The sequence below is a fragment of the Mytilus galloprovincialis genome, chromosome 1, assembly GCF_965363235.1.
Source record: "Mytilus galloprovincialis chromosome 1, xbMytGall1.hap1.1, whole genome shotgun sequence".
NCBI classification, from domain to species: Eukaryota; Metazoa; Mollusca; class Bivalvia; order Mytilida; family Mytilidae; genus Mytilus; species Mytilus galloprovincialis.
This window is the reverse complement of record NC_134838.1, coordinates 115,862,881-115,886,609: the sequence shown is the minus strand read 5'-3', so window position 1 is coordinate 115,886,609 and position 23,729 is coordinate 115,862,881. Positions and strand designations below refer to the sequence as shown.

The following is a 23,729-nucleotide window of genomic DNA, read 5'->3' as shown; positions in this document are numbered from 1 at the left end:
ACAGACTGTCGGCATTCCAATGGGAACCAATTGTGCCCCTCTTCTTGCCGACTTGTTTCATTATTATTATGAGGCTGACTTCATACAGGGACTTCTTAGGAAGAAAGATAAGAAATTAGCAATATTCTTTAACTTAACTTTCCGTTGTAAAGATGATGTTCTCTCACTAAATAATTCAAAATTAGGTGACTACGTGGAACGCATCTATCAAATCAAACTAAAGATAAAGGACACAACATATACAGTTAAGCTGGCTTCATATCTTGACTTACATCTAGGATTGACAATGAGGGTAGGTTGAAAACAAAACTTTACGACAGAAGAGATGATTTCAGCTTTCCATTTCTAAGTAGCAATATTCCAGCAGCACCTGCATACAGGGTATATATCTCCCAATTGATATGATATTCCCGTGCTTGTATTTCCTATCATGATTTTCTTGATAGAGGGTTGCTGTTCACAAGCAAGCAATTAAACCAAGAGTTCCAAATGGTGAAGTTTAAATCATCCCTTCTGCATAAATTTTAAGGATGCCATCACCAGTTGGTGGGATTCGTGTTGCTTATTATTTAGTTTTATATATTGTGTCATGTTTATTATTGTTTGTCTGTTTGTCTTTTCATTTTTAGCCACGGTTGTCAGTTTTTTTTTTTTCGTTTTATGAGTTTGACTGTCCCTCTAGTATCTTTCGTCCCTCTTTTACAAAACACCACATATCCAAATCTCTGCATTTCTTTAGAATTGAATTTTAAATGTTGGTGTGATAATCCATATTCTGCTTTATTTATAAGACAAAAACTCTGCTTAAACTTAGCAAAGATTGGAAAAAAATGGACCAATAAATGTTGAGTTTGATGATCTCCTGAAGAGGTTGATTTATATGTTTGGACATACTTACTTCTGAGTCACAGATGACTGTCATGTTTAATCATTGACATTTGTAACAGTCATAAACCAACCATTATTTATGAATTTAATTCCATAGATGTTCAGTGCACAAGAAATTTATCACTTATATGACCAAAAACCTTTCTGTCATAAATTATTGGCACCGAAATTCCTGTAAATTGTACAAATGCTTAATGTATGTGTTAAATAAATTTCGGTTCAATGCATGTTTCAAAAGTCAAGTCTTTTGCACTGAATTAGTATAATACATTATTTTCAAGGGACCAGCTGTAGACCACCTCCGGCTCTGGGATTTTCTAGCAGAAGTCCAGTGGCCTTTAACTGTTTTCTGCTCATTAGTCAGGTTGTTGACACATTCCCTTTTTCCATTCTCTATTCCATTTCAAACAAAGTGGCCAATGTAATAATCATAATAGTTATATTCTAAGGCTTTTTATTATATATATTGATATTCATTTAAATGACAATGATAACATAAATTAACAATAGTCCATCTATACACATACTTTCTATCTTACATCACACTTCTAAATAATATAACAGGAAAACCTTAACTATGATGACAAATATATAACAAGCAAAATTCTCATTCTGTGGTACAAATAAACTTCACAAAACAATTCAATACCTTTTGAAAACAGATGCAAAGAATACCTTTTGGTGGTCAACATTCATGGTTTGAAGTTATTTTGATGGTCCATTAACTATTTGAATACATAAGATAACTGTATTTACTCATTGAATAATTCACAGTAAAATATTTTATTTATTCAAACCTTTTTCCACCTTTCACAACTACGAATTTTGCTACCTTTCCTCCTGTTGGCCAATTAATTTATTACTGATATACATCATGTACATATAAGTATAATACACAATGTCTACCAAGTTAATCTGATATACATTTAAGAATAATTTACAATGTCTAAGAGATCAGAAACACTAAATATAAAATGAGCAATACAACACATTGATACAAATCAAATCCAAGATAACGGTTATCTAACATGTATATGAATAATTCTACCCAAGCTAAGTCTGTACTGAAAATTGTATACAGCTGACCATAATACAGGTTTTCTACTGAGGATTAACATGAATAGTTCCCCTCTTTTCGTTTTTGTTTAAAGTGCATGTGAATTTTCAATTACATATGAAATAGAAATGACCTCAGTCAAACAGTTATTCTGGTATTGGCAGTATCAGTATGGGATATAGCTTTGTAAGTTTGTTTTTCTACTTTAGGGTTTAAATGTCCTTTTTGGTATCTTTTGCCTCTTGTGCTAAAAATTTATTCAGTATTCTATGAAAAAAATTGCAATAAACCCTTATACATAAAATCACTTTAAATAATAAAAAAATGGAATATTATAATCACAGATGGTAGGCTAATATAAATAAATTAAAATAAATAAATTAAAGGGTATTTATTTAATAGAAATAGGATTGAATATGTTTAAACTTTGTATGTATTATACTACAAAATTCATGAAATGAATGTAATTTTTTGTGTCTTTTTGTAATTGTATTGGCGTTTAAAAGCATTGACCGTAGGCCATATTTTAAATGTTGGCACAATCAACCCTTACAACCTTTTTTAGCTCACCTGGCCCAAAGGGCCAAGTGAGCTTTTCTCATCACTTGGCGTCCGGCGTCCGTCGTTAACTTTTACAAAAATCTTCTCCTCTGAAACTACTGGGACAAATTAAGATAAACTTGGCCACAATCATCATTGGGGTATCTAGTTTAAAAAATGTGTGGCGTGACCCGGCCAACCAACCAAGATGGCCGCCATAGCTAAAAATAGAACATAGGGGTAAAATGCAGTTTTTGGCTTATAACTCAAAAATCAATAACCGACATTTTTGTCACAAAAATCCGGTTAAAAACCAAAGCATTTAGAGCAAATCTGACATGGGTAAAATTATTTATCAGGTCAAGATCTATCTGCCCTGAAATTTTCAGATGAATCGGACAACCTGTTGTTGGGTTGCTGCCCCTAAATTGGTAATTTTAAGGAAATTTTACTGTTTTTGGTTATTATCTTGAATATTATTATAGATAGAGATAAACTGTTAACAGCAATTATGTTCAGCAAAGTTAGATTTACAAATAAGTCAACATGACCGAAATGGTCAGTTGACCCCTTAAGGAGTTATTGCCCTTTATAGTCAATTTTGAACCATTTTTCGTAAATCTTGGTAATATTTTACAAAAATCTTCTCCTCTGAAACTACTGGGCCAAATTAATCCAAACTTGGCCACAATCATCTTTGGGGTAGCTAGTTTAAAATTTGTGTCGGGTGACCTGGCCATCCAACCAAGATGGCCGCCATGGCTAAAAATAGAACATAGGGGTAAAATGCAGTTTTTGGCTTATAACTCAAAAACCAAAGCATTTAGAGCAAATCTGACATGGGTAAAATTGTTTATCAGGTCAAAATCTATCTGCCTTGAAATTTTCAGATGAATCAAACAACCCGTTGTTGGGTTGCTGCCCCTAAATTGGTAATTTTAAGGAAATTTTACTGTTTTGGGTTATCTTGAATATTATTATAGATAGAGATAAACTTCAAACAGCAATAATGTACAGCAAAGTAAGATTTACAAATAAGTCAACATGACTGAAATGGTCAATTGACCCCCTAAGGAGTTATTGTCCTTTATAGTCAATTTTTAACAATTTTTATAAAATTTGTAAATTTTTACTAGCACTTACGCTGAAACTACTGGGCAAAGTTCATTATAGATAGAGATAACTGTAAGCAGCAAGAATGTTCAGTAAAGTAAGACGTACAAACACATCACCATCACCAAAACACAATTTTGTCATGAATCCATCTGCTTCCTTTGTTTAATATTCACATAGACCAAGGTGAGCGACACAGGCTCTTTAGAGCCTCTAGTCTGAAGCATTGTAGTTATGATGTCATGGGAAGTAAACGCAGTCATGTACATTGAATTTTATTGAGAAATACAATTTGATATTGCAATGCTCTGAGTTTACTTTCAGCCAATGAAAAGTACACACTTTTGTTGTAATTGCTGTAATATAAATGCAATTCATGATTTCTTGAAATGTTTATGGTCTTTTGAAATGTTTTCCTGAAACTCTCAATTAAAAGGTGTACATCTATATTGTCTATTTAAGGAATGACTGTAATATTTTTTCTGTCTATGAAAAAATAACATAAAAAATGTAGTGCACACTGAATAACGCGCGTAGCGGGTTATTTAACAGTGTGCACAACATTTTTTATGTTATTTCGAATAGACAGAAAAAATATTAAAGTCATTTCTTATAATTTAATTCTAAATTCCATTTTAAACCGTAGAAAACCTTGAAAAAACATTGATGACGTCACGGTCACATGACTAAATTATGTCTATGGTCTGATAACAAAATAACGTCAGCCAATCAGAAGACGCTTTACATCCAAAATTAAATTATATCAGGTTATTCGCTACAATCACAGACTAACAGCAACGACTACAAGTTTGTTCTTTAAGCAACACATTTTTTGTGTATTCAAGGACTTAAAATAAGATAAAATGATCGGTATTCATCTGAATAACAGAAAAGACTTCTAATTTGTTCTTTAAGCAACACATTTTTTTGTGTATTCAAGGACTTAAAATAAGTTAATATGATCACTGTACATCTGTGCATCTACTACTTTAGTCCTATTGTTATCAATAAAAAGATTACCAAATTATTGTTTGTAAGGTAAAGAATCAATAATTCTTAACATGATATATAAAATTTGCCAATTTAAGGGAAAAAATCTCATGTGATATGTTTAAACAATAAAACAAAGCCCTCAACAAAATTGATTTGCTGCATAATGTATGCCAATAGAAATATCAGTGTAAGAAAAAGACTATTTTGTTAGTACATTTGAAGCATAAAAACATCAAAGAGATCAGTGGCAGATCAAGAGGGGATGGTGTATGCCATCCCGCTATATTTGCCCCCCAATATTTATTTAATGTTTTTCATGTTTCGCATGATATTTTCGCATGAATCATCCAAAATAATTAAGCCTCGCATCTCTAGGCAGTATTATATCCGCTTATGGAATTACAACCCCCTTTTAAAAATCCTGGATTCACCCCTGGAGATCACATTTGAGAGCAGGAACCTAACAACTTTACTTTGTTCATATACAGTGTAAAATGAATCACAACATTTGCTGTTTAAAATACACTGTATACTTTAATGTTTTTTACGAACAGATGTTAACTAACAGTTGTACATAAAGACTTGATGAAAAATTGATGAAAAAATTCTCTTGTTCATTGAGAAATGATAATATTTACAATGAATATAAAGTATGAACAAAATTCAAAAATAAATCCGGTATGACAAGAATCATTGATTAATAAGTTTGGAAGAATATACATAAATCTTAGTATTTGGCATGTTCAAGGGGCAAAATTATAAAGTCAAAACATTCAATTATGCACAACACCTGATATTAAGACATGTTATACCCCACTTTAAAATATATATATGAAAATAAAATATATATATAAAAAAAGTATTTGTCAAGTTAATACAAGGATTTGTATACTATTCAAACCTTTGGTTAGTTGTAGAATAATTTGAAGCTAATATACTGACATATTAAACAAATAGAACTTAATATTCAATACACAATTACTTCACCCTGAAAATAAAAGTGACTATCAATTTAAACAGATTTTTTTCATTTGATGGAGAAGCAGGAAAAACTGACTTAAATATTGGCAGAGATTGAACAACAAAAAATTAGCACCAGAAGAAAATTCTGACACAAAAGTCTATATCATAATGCAATTAATGATAGTACTAAAATATTTACAATACTTTATGTCCTTATACATGTATGACAATATATTTACATATATAATAATTATACACATTGTAATGAAATTTATTACTTGTATGCTGATTACTTTTTTCCTAAATTCTATTTTTCCTTAAGTCATGTTCTATATTTTGACCTTTCATTCTAATTTCTTCAGTCAGCATGTGTTCAATGAAGGTAGGGATTAAGTAAGACCAAAGTTTAACATGACCAGAAAAATTGCCACAACTATTTTTTCAGATGTCACTGAAATTTTTCTCTAAAGATTTGTCATAATGCAAGTGGAAAATTTTTCCCAGAATTTTTTTTGAATCCTATCCACCAATTCACCTATTTCTCATGGGAACATGGTTTAAAAGAAAATGAAAAGGTCACATAGCAAGCAAACAAATAAGCTAAACTTTCCCTCTATCGTTTAATTTACTGTATTAAATACATGTTCAAATTCTTTTTTGACATCAGATTTGATTCAATTTCATAATGAATGACTGCATAATTTCTTTTGTATGGATAAGTAGGTGACAGCTGGTTTTATTCTTGATTTTCTTTTTGTAGTAATTTTACTGTTCAATACAAAATGCTATTGGAAAAATTGTAAAGCAAAAAACAAAAATAATAGGATTTTAAACTTAATTTTGTATTTTCATTACATACCAGTAGATAAAACAAATGACCTACACAAATACCATGCTATAATGCCTCAAAGTGTAATGGGAGAAAAGCAAAGTAAAAAATATAAATAAATATGAAAGCACTGATTTAAAAATTCTAAATTGTTAAAAGGACAAGTTGTCAATATGACATTTTTTTCTAGTTATTGTAAAGGTACAACATCATGAAATACTGTGTTCTCATAAGTGAGTTACAGTGCTTCCAATTGGTCCTGAAATATCTAACTAAAGCATTATTTTAATTGAAATATAATGGAATGCATATTGGATAATCAATACATCTTTGGTAGCACAAGTTGGAAGACAATCACAATTATAAAACACATTAATTACATTCTTCTACTAAATAGAAGTAGAAATAGGGGACTAAATAACACAATAACAAAGATACATTTTATAAAACATGTCTACAATGGTCTTAATTGATCTAACTGTGCATGACTAATACATTTCTACATGGGAATTCACTGAAATAAGAATAAATTCCTTTTATATTTAAAACCTATACATAGTACTGTACAGTAAGCTGAAGAAGGCATAAGCTGTCCAATAGGTCAGGGACCATAACTACTGACATGGCAAAAGATCCAACTTGACCTTCCTTTTGTAATATTTTTATAATTTGAAAACCATTGGTAAAAGGGCTCATTGAAAGATATTGAATGTTATCGAGCATCCCACTGTCTATAATATTCTGCTCAGCTCTTAATAAAATTGCATATCACGGGTTTGTGACGTCAAATACTTGGACCCGGCCTTAATAACTCTAATCCGGACATATCAGCGACGTCATTATGTTTGAACTGACCTTGATAAGTTTGTGCTCTGCACAATATGAAGGCTTTTTGATCTCGTTTGCTGCACTCACTCGACAAAAACCTTCATATTGTGACTTGCAGCTGATATTTTACAATATCAACATGCACACAACCTGATAATCGGTACCAATGGACATAAAGTGCATATATCAAGGACCATAACTCCTGAACTGTAATAAGTGAACTACGTCAATATGGAACACGACCTTCATTTTGAAATCAGTATCAAATACGATAGTTTAAAAAAAATTGCCTGAATGGTTCATAAGTTATTTCAAAGAAACTGTTGGCAGCCAATACTTCACCAAAATATTATACATTTTTTTGGTTCTGGAACCCAGTTTCACAAATGCATCTGGATAATATAGAATAAGGAGATGTTGTATGATTGCCAGAGAGACAACTATCCACCAGAAACCAAATGACAAAGATGTTAGCAACTATAGGTCATCATAAAATTTGGATATCAATCAAGTTTTGGATAATAGATCATTTCTATACTTGTGATATGAAATTGATAGCTGTGCATATACTTCTGGGCTCATGTATTTACATAGTAAATATGACAATTCTGATGGATTACAATTTTCTTTTTTGAAATTCATTTTTCCAATTGCTTTCTTAAAACCTTCCTTTTTTATGCCATCAATATACATAACTAAAACCAAAATCAGTAAATAAAACATTTCCAGTAACATGTGAAATATTTACAAAAGATTTTTATTTCAGTAACAGGTACTTTATCTGTTTATTGAGCATTAAAGCAATTGTCTTTCAGTTAAAACTCTTTTTTGTAACTTGTCCTTTATATAAAATATTTATGAATGTAGCTCAACACATATAAGTAACACAGTAATGGATATGTATGAATGCATAATGCAAAGTAACTTAAAATATAATCAATATCACTATAAAAACTAAAATGACTAGCAAAGGAAAAGTTTAACAACAATAGTTTGATCATTACAGAAAGAATAAAAAGACTAGAATATTTTACTGTGTACACCCTAACATATAATATATATTTTGGCAAAACTGATCTTCTAGAAGATCCATGATCTATTAGTATGATGGTTTCTTAATATCATACTCATGCTTTTTATAATCCGCTGAGTGTTCAAGGAATTGTGAATTAAAAAAATGACACTTCATGGTTTGACTATTCTGTTTATGACCCTTGTGCATATGATGAAATGCAAAATCAGCACAAGCTATTAAAATGATCTCTCACTTAATATCAGAAGTGTATTTTCTGTTACTTTAACTTTAGACTTGGACTAAAGAATTTAGCAACAATAAAATCATACAAACCAATTATTGGCCACACAGTAGACCTGGGACTATTATATTGTATATTAGTCCCAGAGTAGACTTAGTAGACCTGGGACTATTATATTGTATATTAGTCCCAGAGTAGACTAATAAATATCATCATAATAATACTGTTCATAATAAATTTGATATATCTCAACATATCTACCTAAAAACCTCTACACATTTTATACCCACACAGCTTCAGAAATAAATAATTATCACCTCACAAACCATATTACAAGAGCTATATTTCAGTAATTATCCCACTTAAACATTAAGACCAACAAATGTTTGAATGACTAGATAACCAAATAATTTGAAGGCTTTACCAGAAAACTCTTAATTTTGAAACTATCAAGTTATCTTAAATCATCATTTAGAACATAACAATTTAAGAAACCTTCTGAGACTGAAATTTTTCACATTTCTCCCCTAAAATATCTTTACATACTAAGTCTCAATATTTATAACTTAAAACAGCAATCATAACTTGTGTTACCATTTTTAAAGTGGACCATTCAATATCCACTTTCTATATTTATGTATCAAAACTGTTATAAGTACAGATGAACATTGTATTCAAGTATACCCATTATACAACTACCTGTATGCCTTTTTCGTATTAGCCCATAAGATAACTCCTTGGTTATGAATCTTAGAAAACATGTGAGATTTATAGTTTTGAAGTGTTGAGAATAGCTAATTTGCATTTTTAACAATCATGAACAAATTTCCCTATATAATTATACTTAAAGAATAACTATACTCTATGCATCAGATTTTTTCATAGCACCTGCTAGTTTTTTCAAGTAATCAAAATGATTTGACAAAGTCACTAATAAACCGTCTGAAACCACTTTATCTGTAGTAGATGAATAGTCAATAAAATCTCCTTGTAATGTTGTCATTTTACCATCCATAGAACTTATTATTGCATTAGCTGCACATAAATCCCACTTTTTTATTTTTGTTGTGTGAAGATATGCATCTGCATTACCTTTAATTACTTCTAAAGTTTTATAGCCTGAAAGAAAAAAACAACAGAAAATATGAAAAAAATCATTAGGGCATCTAGATTATAAGTTTTTAATCTTACTTTAAACAATCATACAGAGTGGCTGTCATCGATAATAAACAGCTGCACCAAGAGCGCATGATTCAATATAATTGTGCATTTTTAAATTGTTGCAAGAAAAAATGGGATATTTCAAAGGTATTTAATCATAAGCAAATGAATTGGCTCTGCAAATAACCCAAAATTTTTAATGTTCACCAATTCCAGCAATTATGTGAAGTGTCCACTCCATCGGTGCCTGCAAAATTAAACTATGGTACAATATGTGAAAAATTAACTTAAATCTTACAATTAAACAATTAAACTCTGAAGCAACCAACCCAAAAATAAACAAATAAATTAAGGAGGGGGCTTCCTTGCATCAGTCCTCACAAAAATGTAAAGTTGGAGGAAATCAATCCAGGAATGCTAGAGTTAATGAACGTTTTGTAAAATATTGCCTTTTAAAATGTAACAGTTAAAGTTCCATAACTCCATAACTGGAAAATTACATAAAAACAAATAAAGGGTGCTTCCTTTCATTATTCCCCACAGTATTGTAAGGTTTAGAGGAAACCAATGGGAAAAGACGGTGGGTGTAGGTTGTAGTAAGTATTTGTTGATTCATGTATATTATAACTTTACCTGCACCAGCTCCTGTGATAACTTGAGTTTTCTCCCCTAATGCAGTTTTAGCCACTGATTCTACATCCCCTTTGTGAGATATTGATACTATAATTTTATCAGGATCACCTTCCTTCTTCTCAGTTTTAACTGCTCCTAAGGTATTGGATTTTCCATAACCAACCCAAGCCCAAACTGAAATAATTAAAACTTAAAAATTATGGATAAAATATTTAATGTAGTTACAAATGCTTGTACATACATTAAAATATACTTATATAAGTAATAATGCTTGACATGAAATTTAATTTTTCTCCAGTTTGCAATGAGACTTTTTTTAAGACCATTTGAAATAAATCTTTTGTAATTTTTAATGTACTTGAACAATATTGACATAAGGAATTCATACCTACTCGTAACTAAACAAACAACTAACAATTGTTGAAAATATTTTCATTAATAATTTGACTATCTGGTAAATACAATGTATGTTATGTAATGACATCATGATTTTTTTGAATATTTTGTTTGATTTAAAATCTTATGAAAAATCAATCTGACTGCCTTTAATATCCTCAATACCTCAGTAGGCTAAGGATTAAAAACTGTATTCATAGCTTTAGAAAAATAAGAGGATATAATTTAATATTGCTGATTTTAGTTTGAAAAAATGTTAACTTGCAATAGAAATACTTGATAAAACATCTACTATTTTGAAAATCCAGATACTACCATTTGGCACAAATTAGTCCTTTAAATGAAGAGTACATACATTTTAAGAAACATTCAAAATTAGTTGTTAATACACTGACAATGCCATGGTTAAAAAAGAAAAAAGACAAACAATATGACCAACAGTATGAAAAACAACATAGAAACACAAAGACACAAAAAAGTTGGGGTGATTTGAGGGGTTCCTGAAGGGTAAGTAGATCCTGCTCCATATGTGGTTCTTGTTGCTGATGCAAGTACAAACCCAGCGTCTTAATTTGATATGTCACATGCGGGTGAAGGGTACAAGATTGTACAACAATTGGAATATATCTGTCGTCATCTTTGTAACACTTTCAGATATTCCATAATAGTTAACCAATTGTTGATGATGTTGGTAAAATTTACAAAGGGATGGTTTCAACTTCACTGCTCTCTTCATAACTACTAGCTATAGGGTTGTTTTTGTTAAACAACAATGATATCTTCGAAATAACACATTATGGACCTCAAAATCGGCACATTTTTGATATGATGTCAAAAAGCTTTGATTTTGTATATTTTTTAAAGCTAAAAGTCAAAAGAATTTTTCTGGATTAAGGGTAGCGGCCTAAGTAAATAATGCTAAAAACAACTGTAAAGAATAATTTACTAAAACTACAAAAATTATGCAGAATTCTATCTCTCCCTTTTCTTTCATTAACAAAGCTGACTCTCCTCAGATTTCTACCAGTCATTGTGATAGATAAATCTGACTTACTTATCCACGAACTATCACATTGATAAATCTGACTTACTTATCCACGAACTATCACATTGATAAATCTGACTTACTTATCCACCAATTTTCACATTGATAAATCTGACTTACTTATCCACCGATTATCACATTGATAAATCTGACTTACCTGTCTCCACTTTGTTATCATTGACAAAAGGTTTATGTATGACACCTACCTATCTCCCCTTTATTATCATTGACAAAAGGTTAATGTATGACACCTACCTATCTCCCCTTTATTATCATTGACAAAAGGTTAATGTATGACACCTACCTGTCTCCCCTTTATTATCATTGACAAAAGGTTAATGTATGACACCTACCTGTCTCCCCTTTATTATCATTGACAAAAGGTTAATGTATGACACCTACCTGTCTCCCCTTTATTATCATTGACAAAAGGTTAATGTACGACACCTACCTGTCTCCCCTTTATTATCATTGACAAAAGGTTAATGTATGACACCTACCTGTCTCCCCTTTATTATCATTGACAAAAGGTTAATGTATGACACCTACCTATCTCCCCTTTATTATCATTGACAAAAGGTTAATGTATGACACCTACCTATCTCCCCTTTATTATCACTGACAAAAGGTTTATGTATGACACCTACCTGTCTTCCCTTTATTATCATTGACAAAAGGTTAATGTATGACACCTACCTGTCTTCCCTTTATTATCATTAACAAAAGGTTTATGTATGACACCTACCTGTCTCCCCTTTATTATCATTGACAAAAGGTTAATGTATGACACCTACCTGTCTTCCCTTTATTATCATTAACAAAAGGTTTATGTATGAAACCTACCTGTCTTCCCTTTATTATCATTAACAAAAGGTTTATATATGACACCTACCTGTCTTCCCTTTATTATCATTAACAAAAGGTTTATGTATGACACCTACCTATCTTCCCTTTATTATCACTGACAAAAGGTTTATGTATGACACCTACCTGTCTCCCCTTTATTATCATTGACAAAAGGTTAATGTATGACACCTACCTGTCTCCCCTTTATTATCACTGACAAAAGGTTAATGTATGACACCTACCTGTCTCCCCTTTATTATCATTGACAAAAGGTTAATGTATGACACCTACCTGTCTCCCCTTTATTATCATTGACAAAAGGTTAATGTATGAAACCTACCTGTCTCCCCTTTATTATCATTGACAAAAGGTTTATGTATGACACCTACCTGTCTTCCCTTTATTATCACTGACAAAAGGTTAATGTATGACACCTACCTGTCTCCCCTTTATTATCATTGACAAAAGGTTTATATATGACACCTACCTGTCTCCCCTTTATTATCACTGACAAAAGGTTTATGTATGACACCTACCTGTCTCCCCTTTATTATCATTGACAAAAGGTTTATGTATGACACCTACCTGTCTTCCCTTTATTATCATTGACAAAAGGTTAATGTATGACACCTACCTGTCTCCCCTTTATTATCATTGACAAAAGGTTTATGTATGACACCTACCTGTCTCCCCTTTATTATCATTGACAAAAGGTTAATGTATGACACCTACCTGTCTTCCCTTTATTATCACTGACAAAAGGTTTATGTATGACACCTACCTGTCTTCCCTTTATTATCATTGACAAAAGGTTTATGTATGACACCTACCTGTCTCCCCTTTATTATCATTGACAAAAGGTTTATGTATGACACCTACCTGTCTTCCCTTTATTATCACTGACAAAAGGTTAATGTATGACACCTACCTGTCTCCCCTTTATTATCATTGACAAAAGGTTTATATATGACACCTACCTGTCTCCCCTTTATTATCACTGACAAAAGGTTTATGTATGACACCTACCTGTCTCCCCTTTATTATCATTGACAAAAGGTTTATGTATGACACCTACCTGTCTTCCCTTTATTATCATTGACAAAAGGTTAATGTATGACACCTACCTGTCTCCCCTTTATTATCATTGACAAAAGGTTTATGTATGACACCTACCTGTCTCCCCTTTATTATCATTGACAAAAGGTTAATGTATGACACCTACCTGTCTTCCCTTTATTATCACTGACAAAAGGTTTATGTATGACACCTACCTGTCTTCCCTTTATTATCATTGACAAAAGGTTTATGTATGACACCTACCTGTCTCCCCTTTATTATCATTGACAAAAGGTTTATGTATGACACCAATAGTAGGATGGCCATCTACTGCAACACATACCATAGTGGCCACATACTCTAACTTCTTTTCTGTAAATAGCAATATCATTCATTCAATTACTTTACAAATGTTAGGGACGACATCAAAAGTTCAATGTAGGATAAAAAACTTAATTCACATAGTTTTTTCACTGACCCCCCCCCCCCCCCCCCCCCCCCCCCCAACCCCCCCTCTTAACTTAATTTGGGAAAAATTGATTTACCTATATGGATATATGTAAAATCAATTTTGGATTAACAAAACTTGCAGCAATGTTGACCCCCCCCCCCCCACACCTCCAAACTATTTGATTTAAGTTTTTTATCCTACATCGATCTTTTGATGTTGTCCCTTATAGGACAGATGTGTTGCTTCATCAGATTAGTTTCACAAGATAATGCAAGCAGATTTAAAAGTACCACATAAGAGTGTTAGAAATATATATCGTCATCAAAATTAAATATTCAAATAACAAAATCCTTAAGATTTGATTGGTAAAATTATGTAGTACTTAGTGTAGTTTACAGAGCAGAGAAATTGTAACTGTCAGGAGAGCCTTCAAGTCATAAAACTTTCCAGTCAGTTTTTTGTCAACCAATCATAATGTTGGATTTCATGTTTCGAGCATGATTTGTGTGCTCTGAGCACTGAGTAAAGTTTTATGACTTTAACCCCTGACCTTCAAAGTTCTGCTATCGAAACTTATTTGATTATACATTGTGATTGCTTGCATTTGAAAATACATGTATATATCAAACAATGTATCAAGTCATTGTTCCTTTATTAATATGTATAGACTGTTAATGTACATTTATCTTGCTATTCAGATTTTGAATCCTAAAGAATAAACTATCTCGAATAAACAAATAAAAGCTGTATATTTTAACAAACATAAAACTAAAATTTTCAGGTAAAATAGATTATAATTGTGGATGCACATCAATATATATGGAAACAACTATAAAAATTCAAATAGGAGTTTGCATATTGAAAATTTAATTGATTGTTAATGGCCTTATAAACACTTAATGCAACAACTCACAAAATGGCTATATATTTGTTTATTGTTTAAAAATCAAATTTGTAAACTTTCAAGTGTTTGCTGTATTTACCCCAAAATAACATAAGTATACTCCTACTTCCATATATACCTGCATACATAGGTATATATATTCTGTCCTGGCCTTTAATATAGCACTAAGCATTTTTAATATTGTTAAAAGGTGTTGTTTTCTTATAAGTCTCTTATCTTATGTATTTGTATGTAATGTGATGAAAGCTCTTTACAGGGCCCATTAATTGGACAAAATATTCTTATACCTGTGTATTCCTTTGTAGCATCAAGAGGGTCGACCCACACTGTAATTTTTGAGTTTGATATTGATTGATCACTTGATATTGTTTCTGCAACTTCTGTTAAATGCTTATTTGTGTCTTTAATTTCCAGTAAATTCACAGGTTTAAGATCTTTTTCTTCAGATATAACCTAAAGAGAAATATATATACCAAGTTTATGAAATAAGGCATTTGACACTTAAGCTAAACATCATGAACACATTTTGGACTGACCATGTACAAAAAAAAAAATGTTCATCAAACAGGGCTACTTTATAAAACGAGAGTTCTTAACATAATTTTGTTCTTATATATGTAAGCCTCAAATCTATGTCCGGCCTCAAATCTATGTCCTTTTTAATATTGCGTCATAGACGTTCCAAATCTATGTCCTGTATTGTCTCACATCTATGTCCTTTATTTACTCAAATCTATGGCCATTTTTGGCTCAAATCTATGTCCTTTCATTGATGTAAAACATAACAAAACGTCATCAAGTAAACAATGAAAAGTTAACAATTACAGGTGTAAGTACGGCCTTTAACACGGAGCTTTAAGTCACACCGAAAAAAACATTGAACAAGTGGTTTATATGACAAAAGCAAGGTTAACATTTTATCTATTAATACACATGGTTTAAAATTGCTTTATATTTTGTTTTTATAAACTGCAGGAAAATCTGTTATGAATAGTGGACTGATGGAATATTTTCAAATACGTCAACTAGAGATTTATCCTCTTGAAATGTTTTCTGACAATTATCGGGATATCTTTACTTACTCCTACTTTTTGGGAATATTTATAATTTAAAACAAATCCAGCCATGAACAAAGGGACTGCAGTGTTTACATCTGGTTTCTGGAGAGAAGGAATGTGCCGAAACATAAAGAATGATTCTTTTCGGGGAAAGTTTTACATTTGAACTAAATAGATATCAGCTAAGACCAAACAATTGATATATGCTTTATTGCGATTTACAAATATTTTAATTAAAAATATAGAGCACGTAACTTTTATTTTTAGCAAAATTTCAGAATGATTTTATGGATATTTAAAGTAACATATGATAGATAAAGTGGTATGAATGTCAATTTAACAGCAATATGAAAGAATTTAGAGACAATTGAAGTACGCTGAAGTTGCATACAAATAGCCTTCTTTACTGTCTATTTAGTAAAAAAAAAAGTATGTGTAGTTTAATTATTGAAGACGACATACAATAATAACACACACATGTAAAGATTTTAACTACAAACATGGAGAAATTATTTTATAAAACAACCAGATGCTCCGCAGGGCGCAGCTTTATACGACCGCAGAGGTTGAACCCTGAACGGTTGGGGCAAGTATGGACACAACATTCAAGCTGGATTCAGCTCTAAATTTGGATTGTGATTAAATAGTTGACACAGCATAGGTTTCTGACACAGAATAAATGCGGTCTAATGAACTTAAAATACTTTTTTTTCCTTTGAGCAATTCACTTCGCTGTTATAATATTAATCCTCTCAAAAAAATGTTTGAAGAAATTTTCTTTTTATTTATGAAATCTGAAATGAGAAAAATTTAACCACCCCCCCCCCCCCCCCACATTTTTTTTTTCACATTCCCTTTTCCCTTTTTCCAAAACTGATCTCAATTCAAATTTCTAATGGAGTTTGCAACAATAACTACTCATTTAAATACATCATAAAATATTAAAATGTAACAAAAGGTGCTTGTTATCACTGAATGGTAAAGATTGTTTTAATTTATCAGTTGGTAGTAAAAGTGAATATACATTGTATATTGTATAAAACAATGATTTAAGTTGATTCAACTACTATTCTGGACATAGAAAGATAACTCCAATCAATTGAAAATTTCTTGCTATTGCACAATATTGTGCAATTAGATATTTCTTGCTATTGTGCAATACTGTGCAATTGAAAATATTTGCTATTGCACAATACTGTGCAATTGAAGATTTCTTGCTATTGCGCAATACTGTGCAATTGAAAATTTCTTGCTATTGCACAATACTGTGCAATTGAAGATTTCTTGCTATTGCTAAATACTGTGCAATTGAAAATTTCTTGCTATTGCACAATACTTAATATAATAATTTTGGATCCTGATTTGAACCAACTTGAAAACTGGGCCCATAATCAAAAATCTAAGTACATGTTTAGATTCAGCATATCAAAAAAGCTCAAGAATTCAATTTTTGTTAAAATCAAACTTAGTTTAATTTTGGACCCTTTGGACTTTAATGTAGACCAATTTGAAAACGGGACTAAACATTAAGAATCTACATACAGAGTAAGATTTGGCATATCAAAGAACCCCAATTATTCAATTTTTGATGAAATCAAACAAAGTTTAATTTGGACCCGATTTGGACCAACTTGAAAACTGGGCCAATAATCAAAAATCTAAGTACATTTTTAGATTCAGCATATCGAAGAACCCCAAGGATTCAATTTTTGTCAAAATCAAACTAAGTTTAATTTTGGACCCTTTGGACCTTAATGTAGACCAATTTGAAAACGGGACCAAAAATTAAGAATCTACATACACAGTTAGATTCGGCATATCAAAGAACCCCAATTATTCAATTTTTGATGAAATCAAACTAAGTTCAATTTTGGACCCTTTGGGCCTCTTATTCCTAAACTGTTCGGACCAAAACTCCCAAAATCAAACCAAACCTTCCTTTAGTGGTCATAAACCTTGTGTTTAAATTTCATAGATTTCTATTTACTTAAACTAAAGTTATGGTGCGAAAACCAAGAATAATGCTTACTTGGGCCCCTTTTTGGCCCCTAATTCCTAAACTGTTCAAACCTCAACTCCCAAAATCAATACCAACCTTCCTTTTGTGGTCATAAACCTTGTGTTTAAATTTCATTGATTTCTATTTACTTAAACTAAAGTTATTGTGCGAAAACCAAGAATAATGCTTATTTGGGCCCTTTTTTGGCCCCTAATTCCTAAACTGTTAGAACCAAAACTCCCAAAATCAATCCCAACCTTCCTTTTGTGGTCATAAACCTTGTGTCAAAATTTCATAGATTTCTGTTTACTTAAACTTAAGTTATTGTGCGAAAACCAAGAAAATGCTTATTTGGGCCCTTTTTGGCCCCTAATTCCTAAAAATGTTGGAATCAAAACTCCCAAAATCAATCCCAACCTTCCTTTTGTGGTCATAAACCTTGTGTTAAAATTTCATAGATTTCTATTCACTTTTACTAAAGTTAGAGTTGAGGTCTGAACAGTTTAGGTATTAGGGGCCAAAAAGGGGCCCAAGTAAGCATTATTCTTGGTTTTCGCACCATAACTTTAGTATAAGTAAATAGAAATCTTTGAAATTTAAACACAAGGTTTATGACCATAAAAGGAAGGTTGGGTTTGATTTTGGGAGTTTTGGTCCCAACAGGTTTTTAGGAATAAGGGGCCCAAAGGGTGCAAAATTGAACTTTGTTTGATTTCATCAAAAATTGAATAATTGGGGTTCTTTGATATGCCGGATCTAACTGTGTATGTAGATTCTTAAGTTTTGGTCCCGTTTTCAAATTGGTCTACATTAAGGTCCAAAAGGTCCAAAATTAAATTTAGTTTGATTTTAACAAAAATTGAATCCTTGGGGTTCTTTGATATGCTGAATCTAAAAATGTACTTAGATTTTTGATTATTGGCCCAGTTTTCAAGTTGGTCCAAATCGGGGTCCAAAATTAAACTTTGTTTGATTTCATCAAAAATTGAATAATTGGGGTTCTTTGATATGCCAAATCTAACTGTGTATGTAGATTCTTAATTTTTGGTCCCGTTTTCAAATTGGTCTACATTAAATACCAAAGGGTCCAAAATTAAACTAACTTTGATTTTAATAAAAATCGAATTCTTTGGCTTTTTTGATATGCTGAATTTAATCATGTACTTAGATTTTTGATTATGGGCCCAGTTTTCAAGTTGGTTCAAATCAGGATCCAAAATTATTATATTAAGTATTGTGCAATAGCAAGAAATTTTCAATTGCACAGTATTCAGCAATAGCAAGAAATTTTCAATTGCACAGTATTGCGCAATAGCAAGAAATCTTCAATTGCACAGTATTGTGCAATAGCAAATATTTTCAATTGCACAGTATTGCACAATAGCAAGAAATATCTAATTGCACAATATTGAGCAAAAGCAAGAAATTTTCAATTGATTGGAGTTATCTTTCTTTGTCCAGAATAGTAGTTGAATCAACTTAAATCATTGTTTTATACAATACACAATGTATATTCACTTTTACTACCAACTGATAAATTAAAACAATCTTTACCATTCAGTGATAACAAGCACTTTTTGTTACATTTTAATATTTTATGATGTATTTAAATGAGTAGTTATTGTTGCAAACTCCATTAGAAATTTGAATTGAGATCAGTTTTGAAAAAAGGGAAAGGGGGATGTGAAAAAAAAATGGTGGTGGTGGGGGGGGGGTTAAATTTTTCTCATTTCAGATTTCATAAATAAAAAGAAAATTTCTTCAAACATTTTTTTGAGAGGATTAATATTCAACAGCATAGTGATTGCTCAAAGACAAAACAAATATTTTAAGTTCATTAGACCACATTCATTCTGTGTCCAAAACCTATGCTGTGTCAACTATTTAATTTTAGTTTGGGATAAATGCACTCTTCAGTTACATTTTTTAAATGATCTAGATTTTTGAATCTTCAGGTCCATAATTGACTGAAATCATGTGAAAAATACAGTGTAAGCATAAAAACTAAGTGTTTGGTGTTCAATAAAGAGAAGAAAACATGATCTCTAAATCATTTCTAAGTTTTTATGTCAGTTGTGTTGTGATGTATGTCTTGTTGTATGTAACAGCTTTCTGCAACAAAGATCATTATCGCTATTTTGTGCATTTTACCTTTGATCATTTTTTGTGATAATTTTTCATATCATGCTACTCGATTGAGATGATAATTATCGCTAGAAACTAGAGGCATGTGGCATTGCTAATGAAATTGACATGAAATTGACCACGTCGTCATAGGTACCGGCTCAAGCAAGATAATCAATCTCATTGAGATGATCAATGAGATGATAGATTTATGAGTTTGACTGTCCCTTTGGTATCTTTCGTTCCTCTTTTAAAACAATACATGTATATAACAGACCAAACTAACAAACCGGGTACATTGTAATAAAGAACAATATTGCACACCAATATAAAGAGTCTGAGACAGCAAAGAGTTCACCCTCAGAAATCATAGCTCAAACAGTGAGTTCTCATTACAGCATGCTTTAGTGCTGAGAGATATACAAAGGCTGTGAAAAGGCACAGTAAAATAGTAAAATACCTGGGGGACTGAACATGTGACATTATCCAAAAACTTTGCAAAAATATCTGATTGCAAAATAATACCTATGATTTATAAAGCATTGAACCAAATTCAGTATGAATGTGGTAGAGCAATACAGCCTGTGACATTCTCTTAATTATGTCCACCCTCTTGCATGGTCAACATCCAATGGTGGCCATTTATTGGGGTATTCAATCTTGAGATGATGGCCATTCATTGGGGTCATAAAACATAGGTTGATGTTTTATCTAATAATGTTACCTGACTCCTGTTGTAATCAATCAGGGTTCTCATAATATTGTCTCTTACACAAGAACAAAAAGTGAAAGAAATGCTAAACCTTTATTACATGAATATGTTGAATATATTGGCTCCCTTATAAAATAGTCATTATTAGAACTGAGAGCAGAAACCTAAAAAAAAATGATGTGTTTTAATTTCGTATAGAATTGTTAATTCTTTGCATTATAATTGTTTTTTGTTTGTTTCTTTTTTTGTCACAAACTAAATACCATATGTTTATATGACAATACAAATATTATCAAATTTTGTTGAATTAATGAATATTTTGAATATATTTATTCAATAGAGAAATAAGGAATTGCCTAAATTCTATTTAGAATAAGTTCTAAACACAATAACATTTGTAAAACAGTATTGAATGCAGATAAGTCTATCTACTATGATTTAAGTATAACTCATTTTGATTTAAGAAAATTAATTTGAGAAACAACTTTTTTATAGAAAAAGGCAGGCATTGGGAAAGTGTGTATTATATTAGAAGATGATATTCATTTATTCTTCACTTACCATAAAGTACATGTTAAAAATAACTTAAATCGATTAAAAAAGGTATAATGTCAAAACAAACAGTCATGAGTCAAATTAAAAAAAACAATCAGCTATTTATTCAACTAGTTATATTATTTCATTTTATTTTTGAATTTTCTTGTCATAATCACAGTAATTAAATTTCACAAACACATACATGTATATTTTACCTGAGACACATGACCTGTAAGTTATATAATTTTAACACTTCAATGCAGTCAAGATGGGAGAAATCCGTTTGCGCCAAAAATGCGTCCTTTTGCGCCACAACTTTTTTTCTCTAATGCTACGTTTGCACCACCTGTTTTAAAATTACATGGTATCATTTGCGCCAAAAATAAAACATACGATTGTGCCAATCAGAAGAAAAATGACTTCCCTGCTCATTTTTTCAGACTTGGTACTGGCAGTTTACACGGCAAATGTTTCCTTTTCTGAAACGTATCTTCTTCTTACTGCTGCTGCATTGGTACTTTAATGTAGATAGTAGCTTGTAACTTCACTTTATTGTCCAAAAACACAAACATTGAAGGATGAAATGCATAAAACAGTTCATTATAATGCCCGTGGAATGCTTCTGCCCCTTTACTTGTACGTCTTGCGGTAGAGAGTTTCAGCCAATACGCATGGTGGAAACAAAGCACAGTGTCACCAACCTATGTGACTAAAACATAACCAGCAAATGCTTCTATTTGCTTCTCTTTTGGCATATCTTTTATTAAATACTCAGCAAAGTAACATTTTTTCTTCCCTCTCAATTCATGGACTGTCAATGCATTTTAAATCTTTCTCTCCGGATGCTCATCTTCATGGTGAAATATCTCCGAACATAAATTATGATACTTTTAAAGCCAAAAATAAGAATAAATATATACTAATCATTAATACTTATGATAGATATGTGTACAGGTAAATTGGCGCAAATGAGTTCCGAATATTGGCGCAATTGATACATTTGGGAAACAAAATTGGGCCCAAATGATACCACTGAAAAACAGTAATTGGCGCAAAAGGACTGCTGCCGTCAAGATTTCCCTTTATCCTTGACTAGTTTTTGATTAATACCTTGTGTATTAATTAAGTGACAGGGGGTATAATGATGGACATATAGGGCCACCATGGTGGACATAATTTTTATGGCCACAATGAATAAGATAATGTCACAGGTAGTACTGTAGTAAAGAAATATTATACACAAGCAAAACTGAAAATAGAAGCTGACCTACATGACCTATATCATAAAATTTTATTGACATACCATTTTTGGACCGAAAAATTAAAGAACCAAAGACAGATATCTGGGACCTTTCTCAGACTGATATTAAGACAGTGCTTAAACATGTTAAAGGGTCTGTCAAGAACACTACCATACATCATTTCTGGAATCATGTTTTTCACCGGAAAAGATCGCAAATTTCGCACCCCTTTGTGATGTCATTTACCAGATAGAAGGTGCGTCTGTATCCCTGCTCTATTAAAAGTTATAAATCATTTATGTTCCGTTAGTACGTAATCTTGATTCCTGTACAACTGAGAAAGGGTGACCATCTTATTAGATTTTATTTTTCCAAATATTTTGTGTAGTATAAAATCAAACTTTTTCATCCTTTTGCTCAACATGAGTTGGAAGTCAGAAAGCATACATTTTTGTCACATGGCGATGGAAGTCACACGACAGATAAGTCTAAAAACTGTATCCCCAAACTGCTGTATTGTAGGTACGAAACAAACCAGAACTAATAGACTAGCATTTAAGAAAACTATCATTAGGTCTTACATAATAACTACCTTTAGACCAGGGAATGCTTTTGCTAATCCATATACAATAGCCCTGTGCGACTGTGTATCTCCTTCGGTCTTCACATCTTTGACACCTTCGTCAGTCTTTCCTTTCAGATTTTCCTGAAGTACATTACTAGCTAGTCTTACATCTTTTACTCTTTTGCCCCCTTCTTGTGCAAGCTGTATACACACTGATAACAGTTCTTTCATGCTAACTCTGGGCTCTCTATGGAACCAGTCGGGAAGACCAAACATGTACAAAGCTGCACATACACCAAGAGCTATAAATACAGCTCCACCAACAGGGTTGATTCTTACATTTGCAGGTCCCATTGTAGAGCATAGATGTCGAGCTGGAAAAATAAGTAGAAGCTTGATGTAAAGACTTAGTTTCGAATTATATATAAACCTATGGAAAGAAATGCATGATCCACAAAATTAAGAAATCTAATTTGTATTTCTACTTCTATGTACTTTTTATATTAGAAACACGATAAAACAATAAATTTTTAG

The 23,729-nt window shown here is 31.6% G+C and overlaps 1 protein-coding gene across 4 annotated transcripts in view; it reads right to left on the bottom strand.

Moving 5' to 3' along the window:
- Positions 1–1,325: 1,325 nt before the first annotated feature.
- Positions 1,326–23,729, bottom strand: part of LOC143052847 (putative inositol monophosphatase 3) — a 28,488-nt gene continuing 6,084 nt past the window's right edge. For 3 of the 4 annotated variants that reach the window (XM_076225962.1, XM_076225971.1, XM_076225981.1), the window contains exons 2-6: positions 23,223–23,569; positions 15,247–15,412; positions 13,869–13,976; positions 10,262–10,435; positions 1,326–9,586 (exon numbers count right to left, since the gene is read on the bottom strand). In XM_076225962.1, the coding sequence (XP_076082077.1) occupies positions 9,330–9,586; positions 10,262–10,435; positions 13,869–13,976; positions 15,247–15,412; positions 23,223–23,549 (1,032 nt within the window). In that variant the 5' untranslated portion in view covers positions 23,550–23,569 and the 3' untranslated portion in view covers positions 1,326–9,329. The remainder of the gene's footprint in view (positions 9,587–10,261; positions 10,436–13,868; positions 13,977–15,246; positions 15,413–23,222; positions 23,570–23,729) is intronic. The other variant, XR_012971272.1, reaches the window with a different exon arrangement.